The sequence below is a fragment of the Cyprinus carpio genome, chromosome B21, assembly GCF_018340385.1.
Source record: "Cyprinus carpio isolate SPL01 chromosome B21, ASM1834038v1, whole genome shotgun sequence".
NCBI classification, from domain to species: Eukaryota; Metazoa; Chordata; class Actinopteri; order Cypriniformes; family Cyprinidae; genus Cyprinus; species Cyprinus carpio.
The window spans coordinates 1,418,463-1,427,275 of NC_056617.1; the positions used below are offsets into that span (position 1 = coordinate 1,418,463).

The 8,813-nt window shown below is 35.9% G+C and overlaps 1 protein-coding gene across 1 annotated transcript in view; it reads right to left on the minus strand.

Annotated features, from left to right (window-relative positions):
• Positions 1–7,047: 7,047 nt before the first annotated feature.
• LOC109070062 (thioredoxin-like 1) overlaps positions 7,048–8,813 on the minus strand; it is an 8,300-nt gene continuing 6,534 nt past the window's right edge. The window contains exons 7-8 of the mRNA XM_019086661.1: positions 8,186–8,290; positions 7,048–7,331 (exon numbers count right to left, since the gene is read on the minus strand). Of these exons, the coding sequence (XP_018942206.1) occupies positions 7,302–7,331; positions 8,186–8,290 (135 nt within the window). The 3' untranslated portion in view covers positions 7,048–7,301. The remainder of the gene's footprint in view (positions 7,332–8,185; positions 8,291–8,813) is intronic.

Below are 8,813 nucleotides of genomic sequence, written 5' to 3' on the forward strand. Positions count from 1 at the left end.
AACTTGAATGTACTAAACATAATTTTTTCTGAGGCAAAAAGTTTGCAATATTTACTCCGAAGCCAATTTATTCTTAAATTTACAGTGTAATTTTGAAATCAAAATTTTCAACCTAGGGTAATTTACCGTTTAGAATGCCACTTTACCGCAGCCATTAAAAGTTTGCAATATTTTTTTCTAAGTTTGATTTAGTTTGTAGTGTTTTGTCTTATAATATCTTACTATATCTTTTTTACAAATGCAACTGGAGTTTTGCACCTGTTCAAAGACACAAGCAATGCACTTTCAAAGATCACATAGAAATGAATCAGAAGTTCGCTTATATTCCCACGGTGTGTGTGTGTGTGTGTGTGTGTGTGTGTGTGTGTGTGTGTGTGTGTGTGTGTGTGTTCGATTCTCCATCGAGTCTTGGTGCTAAACTCTGTTTTTCTGTAACGCGAGCAGCGTTTGGATGTGAAAGTTGGAAGGCTGTATTCCTGCAGGTCTGTGGCACAGTGTTGATGTTACTGTTTATCCTATAAAACTTTGATATGACACACATAAATCATTCACTAAGGAAATGATTGCCTCAAACAGAATGCGCCGCCTCTCGCTGCATGCTGAAACATTAATGCTTTTTAAGTCATAAATTATGACATGGCAATTTCTGTGCCGCGGGGGTCCTGATCTTCTGCACACACACACACTACAGCTGGGATGAACGGTCCTGCAAGCACGACAAAGATTTTTTTTTTTTTTTTTGTGACCTAAATGTCTCTCCACATGAGAGAATCTTTCACTAAATAACCTTCTAGTTTCCAGAACAAAAAAACAAAACTCGTGAGAGAGAATATGAGAGTATTTTTGTAAAATATAGAGAGATTTTTTGTGTAAGGTTGACTTTTTGCGTGTTTTTATATCAAAATTTTTTCTGGAGCATCATGTTGTTTCCAACCTGTACTTTCTTCATTAAAACACAGCTAAAGAACATCAAACGACGTGAATTACAACTTAAATTCTGTTTCTGTGGGTTGTTTTAGTTTCTTACATATAACGTAAATCATTTGTCCAAAGTCTTGGAATATGCTGCAGGTTTTATACGAACCATTTTTATAACACATGGTGTTTTTATATATTTTTTGAGCTTGAAAGCGCCTTAAACATATGTAGAAGACCAACAAGGATATTCTTCTATATCAGAGTTTGTATAAACAGTAATAGTTCATATCCATCTGTTTGTATGTTTTGTAATATTTTATATCTGTTATAATCAATATCCATTTCTAAATATTAAGCAAATTACAGACTTAATATGCAAATAGATCTAAATACATGCAGGAATAAATGCAAAAATAAATGAAGTTTAAATAAATACACAAAATAAAAGGGCAAAAGCAATAGAAAAATAAATTCAGGACTAAACTGAATCGAAATAGTTAAAATAATCCTTTATTTCCTATTGTTATACATTTATACATTAATTTTTAAAGTCTTCAGATTTGGGCCTTCATAAGTAATAAGTTAATAATGCCTTTTTATTTACATTTATTCATTTAGCAGATGCTTTTATCCAAAGACACTTACCAGGTTTCAGGTGGACTATTCAATTAAAGAATTAGCTTTCAATTGAGTATTACATGAGTGTTTTAACCTTGACTAACATTTTAAAAACCTCAATGTGTATTTTTCCTGTTTGTCAGGCTCTCGTCTGAGTGTTTGGTTCAGGTGTGATGTGTCTGTAACATATGTGAAGAGAGCGCACAGAATCCATATGAAAGACACACAAAAGCTCAGCGTCGAAGCGTCTGCCATATGCCAGCGCTGACAGCCTTAATAACACACGCCGCTCATATCACAGATCTCACATCCACTAGTTTAAAATGACATCTTCTGTCCTCTTCCACTTCACTAGACACAAGCAACGCTCAACATGAGACCCAGTTCATTCCAGACGTCACAAGAACAGATTTAAAAGCACAGCTGACCACCGAAGATGAGACGTATTACACTACAAACACAATAATGAAAGAACGAACGACTAAATGACTAATTCACTGACTGAAAGATAAACAGATTTTGAATCTCAAGCTAATGTTTATTTATGGATGTTTAGATATCTGTACTGCAAAATAAAGAAAAATATTGAGGAAGATATACATTTTTTGCAATGCATTTTCTTGAAATGATTTTTTTTTTTGTTCAATTTTTAAGACCTGCAGAAACGCTTTATATTTGTGAGGACATTTTCAAAAATGTGGCTGTCACAAGTTGTGTATAACTGCGGTTAAATGCATAGTTTTAGCATTAATATACTACATGATATTGATATATTTTATGCATTATAAAAGCGTTATCTTACATTCTGCATGTATGTTTGGTAAAATTACCAATGATTTGAGCTCATAAAATCCTAAGCCAATCGCAAGCCATCTTCAGATTTTCCCAAAATGCATTGCACTGCACTTTACACACCACATAAAAACACAGGCTACATCGACCGAGCGAGCGGCTCATCTGATCAAATTCATCTCACACACTGTAAAACTCATGTGATCAAAAAACTGCTTGTTTTTCTGTGAAACGAATATCTCGTGTGAATATAAATACAAACAGAGTTTACGTTACATCAACACCCCCGTCACGAACACGCAAACAAAGAAACGAGAGAAATGTGCAAACGTACATGATAAGAGCATGCTGTCAGACATCTGGCTTTCTGCAAAACTTCTGCTTCGCATGATGACGGCGTGTTTGTGAGGTCAGGCAGAGACGCGGGACACACGACCTCGTCAGAACGAGCGCACGAGGCTGAACTGAGATCAGCGGACGCGGGTGAAATGAGCGGACACCTGCTGCGAGCCGTAATGAGCACCTGAGACTCACGGAGACCCTCCGGAGCGTTCCAGCAGAAATCAGGAACGCCGTCCTTCCAGCTGACCACGGCCTGTGAAAATGCACAACAGCAAAAATAACATTAGATCTCACCGACAGAGACATCACGGTCTGCTCTGAGAATGTGTGTATCGACATACATGCAATTGAATGTTTGAGGCATTTTTACAAAAAGGATGAAAAATGCAAAATGCTCATTGCATTACAGAAAGAGAGATTTGTGTGTTTATTTTGAAAGTGTTAGTTTAATTAAGCTATTTAATTAATACAACTATACCTGTTATTTAAAAAAAAATGCATTCAGAGCAAACAGTGCAAAATAAATAAACACTGCATCCCACAATGCAATGCATTCGACTTTTCCATTACAGACAAAGAATATCAATGCACATTTTTAACATCTCCTTCACTCATTATTTGATCAGACTGCCAAAGATTGAGACATTTAAAAAAAAAAGGATGGCAAATGCAAAATACATTGCTCACTGCTTTACACAATCAGTGCAACGAGGTCATAATGTGACAACAGAGTAGCATACTACTGTTAAAAATTATTATCGTCATGCATATTTAAAAAAAATAAATAAATATTGGGTGCATACACTGCAAAAAAAAAAAATGCATTCCACAATGCAATACATTTGACTTCCTATTTAAATTTTAGTATTATTTATTCTTAATTCATTATTTGATATATCAATTCAAATTTTAGTATAATTTCTCCTTAATTCATTATTTGATCAGCCAAAGGTCGAGACATAACATACTGCTATTGTTTGAAATGATTAGTAGCATGCAGTACACCAGCAGTGCTGGTTGAGAGCAGAACACACAGGCACAGTGCGCTCCAGTATTCCAGCTCATGCGGGGGCACGCGGTCTGATGTCTGGTGGAATGATGCCAGATGACTCCGGGGCATCGTGGGGAGGAGGGTTGTGAAAGGAGAGCGACTCTGTGCCAGGATCAGCCTGTTCTCTGGGCAACAAAAGGCGGCACACATTCAGCTAGCGCCTTGCCAAACGTAGGCCAGCGTCAGTGCCATCGAGGAGGAACTCGAGGGGAGGTGGTGTTTCTGAACAATGTGCCAAGCTGAGAGACGGCAGCCAACCAGAGATCAGCGCCTGACAGAAACATGGACACACCACGGCACAGAGAGATGGAGCCTCATGTCTGCCATGTATTTTTAAGTGATGAATGGACGGGAGATGTGTAGAGACTCTCTCCTGACACGGCAAGATGGCGTGCTGAAAGATGAGGTCAGCGACCGGGGAACGAGAGAAAGTAAAAATCACAATATAAATAGTAGGGCTGCAAAATGATTATTCGCAATTAAACCACATTCAAAATAAATGTTTGTTTACATACCGTGTGTGTACTGTGGTAATATATATATATATAATATATATAATATATATATATATATATATATACACATATGCATGTATTTATTAAAGAAACACACCGTTTACACACATATAGTATGTTGAACTTTTATTTTGAATGCGATTAATTGTTTTGCAGCCCTAATAATTTCACATTTACAAATTTCACATGGGCTCATCAGCAACCACCTAACAACGCTCTAGAAACCTTTCAGAAAACCCAGCAACTGCATAGCAATGCCCTGGCACCCATCCAAAACACAGCAGCGCCTGCAGCAATGCACTGAAACCACTCAGAACGCCATGGCAATGCCGTAAACCCCCCTCAGAACGCCCTAGCAACGCCGTAAACCCCCCTCAGAACCCCATAGCAACGCCCTCAAACTATTTAAAACACCACAGCAACGGTTTAGCAACGTGCTGAAACGAGAACACCTCGCAACACTTCAATAATGTGTTGAAATTCAATCAAAACACCGTAGAAACCGTTTAACAAAACCACGCAGGACTCAGCAACTGTTTAAAAAAAGATTTAAAAACATGCAACCCACAAAATTATAACACTCAAAACACCACAACAACCTTTTAGCAACGCAGTAAAACACTCAGAACACCTTGAAACACGTTAGCAACGTGTTGAAATCCGCTCAGAACACCCACAGAAACCATAAAACACTCAGAACTCATTAACTGTTTAGCGACATGCATTTAGAACGCCTTCGCTAACTTCACGAAAATTAACCACGGTTTTATTAACCAAATAAACCCTAAAACACACGGTTTATATAGATATTCATGGTAACCACAAATTAACCTTGGATTTGCTACACTGATCATCCTTCATGGTTACTAAATCCTTAGTCTAATTACTATAATAAAACCATTATTGATTTTGCGCTAATTCAACACAAAACATTAAGACCATTATTGTTTTGTATTGTTACGTTACAGGTGAAAGCACTACTCACATTTTCTTCAGAACGCATAAAACTTTACATTGTTTCAACAAGAATCATATTTATATGTATGTGTATTATATAAATTAAGATATGTATGTAACTTCAAACCTTATAAACCGCCGCGCCATCATTTTGTTTACCTTCAATTAGAATTTCCCGCCAGTCTTTGGCGCGCAAAAAAATGATTGACGTTTCTGATTGGTTTAAACACGGCGGGCCGATGCTGCGCCGTCTATTCCTTCTCTTTTTAGTGTGTGTCGAGCAATTATTCACTATTTAGACAGACTGTGCGATTTCACACGACACCTGTTTCTCTGATATATCTGTCAGCTTGAAGTGAGATTTTATCCGAACTCCCAAAAAGCTTTTTAAAGCAAAACTTTTTGTATGGTATCGACTCGAGTGTGGTGTGGATTTAAGTGTGCTTTGGCTTTATGTGTTTTTTGTGGCTGTATTTATTGAGCTACCTTCCAGTAAAAAATACTCTTTTACACAACACTGCAGATCAAAATAACTACATTTCAGCTCAGAGTTTATTATACAGAGAAACGAAGCTCAGATGTGGTGAGGTCTGTGAACATCAATGTGCTGAACTGGACGTTTTTAATACATTTCTAACACACGGATTAAAATACTTGCATGCTTTAATCATAGAGAATGAAATTAAAACGCAAAATTGATGCTACAAATCGACCTTGTATAAAAATGAATAGCTAAATCGTTTTTTTTTTCCTGAACGTTTAACAAAAAATAATGCATGCTGTTCATTATTAACTGAAGCCTATTATTTTTGTTGCAATTATGAAACGTGTCGTTGCTTAATAGCTTAAATAAATAAAAAAGACTACTGAATATAGGCTATTTTATTTTTATAATGCTTTATATGCGCGTTTTAAAGCATTATGGATGTTTTAAACAGAATCAGAAATGTTATTTGGTGTAATTTAATAAAGAAAACGATCCCTATCATAAAAAACGCCTGAGAAATATTCATAAATGAACCCTAAAATGATACAGAATTAAATTAGAATTAAAAAATAATTTACGTGTTCTTGATAAGAGGAGCATTTTTGCACAAATCATTTAAAAATAACCAAATCTGAACTAAAAGCGTGTTTCGATCGATTAAACTTCTCCATTGACCTAATTCAAATTTCGTTATTGTTTTTAGGCTATTATTATTTTAGAATATGGTCTAGTGTTCCGTGTTAATCATTTAACAATAATTATCTACAAATAGAAATTAAAAATAACATAGGCTAGTCAAATTCATTAGATATTTAATGCTTAATATTTAAAATATTTAGCAGAAACGCTGATTTAAAACACGTGTGCCTTTGTAGTTCATAAACAACATCTAGCTATATTTTCCCAAATGTTGTAGTTTATTATTTACTTGAAACGCAATGTTAAAAATGTCTTTAAATGCGCGGTAATTGCAAGATATTTAATCTTTAATGAAAACACACCACTGAAATGATTTAAAAATAATAATCATTTTAGTTTTAATGATTATAAATAGTCCCCATTTCGTGTTTGTTTTGAATTATATGATAAAGATAATATTCCAAATGCATGCGATGGTTTTTAAACGGATCTCTCCTTAAACCTGTCACTGATTTTAGTTTGGTTTTTAATCGCGAGCGCCTCTCACGGGGACGCGCAGATTGCGTGGCGTCTGCTGCCACCCAGCGGCCGGATCAGGAACAGCAGCATGCTTTTCACAACAAAACCCAACATTATTAACAAAAAAAAATATGCATTGAGATTAATTCATTTTGTATTGAATCCAAAATATCAGCAGTCTCAATGCTTGATAAACAACAGTAGCCACGTGCCTTTGGAAAAGGATCGACTTTATTTACAGGAACATTTCAGGAGGGTTTCAGATAAAAACAGCTGATCCAGGGCCTCACTGAGACAAAGCGGTGTCTTCTCTCGCTCTCTCTCTCGTCTGAAGGCGAGCTGAGGGACAGATCCGGCGCTCGGCAGTGTGTGTGTGTGTTGGTGGTGATGTTGCCCAGTCATGTTGGCGGAGAGAGACGCCCATGGAGAGATTGATGCAATATGTCGTGTTGTCTTTTCCTCTTCAGTGACTTTCTCCCTTCTTACCCACAACCTGTGTTTCACACACACACACACACACACACACGTTAAAAAGTGCACCACGTTTAATTTCCATCATGTGGAATAATAAAATATCCAGCAGGAAATCCTGTGTTGGGGAAAGTTACTTTTAAAAGTAACGCATTACAATATTGCATTGCTCCCTAAAAAAGTAAGTTTTTATGGAAAGTAATGAGTTGCGTTAAATTTGAGTTGCTTTTTAAATCTGGGCAGGGTTTGCTTGTTTGTTTTTAATATAAAAAGCTCTTCTTTTATAAATGTAAAAGCCATTTCACACCAAAAGTGAAGTGAATACGCCTCATGCTGAAGGAAATGAACAGTAGAGGGCGCCACGCAAACAAATCACATGAAGAATAAAACACAGGAGAAGAAAGTTCAACACTAACAAAAATAAAACCTGTCGTTTTTGCTTATTAGTATGGTTGAACTGGATCATCAAAGGTCAGTAGCAAAGACTTTGGTTAATAAAATGGGATTAAATACATATATCATATTTGTCTTATTTAACTATTGCAGGTTTGTATAATATTCTGAGTCTGCATGTGACTGTTTTTATGCATTATGAGGAATATTGAATCTGTGTTTGTGCAGGTGATATGAATAAATACAGTAAATACTACAGTACGATCCTGTCCACACACTTAATCCTGATTTCTGTCACCATGGCAACACCAGAGCTGTCAATCAGTCAAGACACGGGAAACAAAGTAACTGGATTCCTTCTCAATGTGAAAGTGATGTGTTACTTTACTAGTTACTGTAAAAGGTCATCTGATTAGTAGCTCGCCCCAACACTGAACATGACTGAAGGGAGGTTAGTAGTGCTGGTGAACGGTCTTTACGCACCCGTTTGAAGTCGTTCATGTTCGTCGCCTGGACAGGAGTCCCGATAAACGTCAAGTAGTTGACTTTCGTGGTCTCCTCGTCTCCTTGGTTTGACCTGATAAATAACTGAACACAAAAACAGGTGGAACCTTTGATTAAACGTTTGACATCAAGTACTATGGAGAACGCTTTAGAGCCCTAAAAAACCACAAAGATATCATGACATTAAATAAGATGAATTTAAAAAATGGACTTTTATAAAGTTCGGGAAGCATTTGTAAATGATCTGGATTTCGGGATTGTTTGGATCATGTAATGCAGGTGTATTTTGACATGCTTTTAGTCATTTAATTTTATTAACTATTTTTTCTCCCTTGAAATATTGTTATTATGAATTAAATAAGGTTATTTTATAGTTTTATAAAGACATTTGTAAATTATCTGGTTCGTGAGGTTGCAAAAAATATATTTTTTGGATATCTGGAGATGCTGAAATGTGATATTGTAACTTTGAGCTGTGCTTATTTTTTTTATTTTTTTTATTTTATAGTACTTTGAGATGTTTTTATTTATTTACATTTATTTAAATGTTTTTTTTCTCCCTTGAAATATTTGTTTTATTTAAATATTAATTTGTTATTTTTCCTTT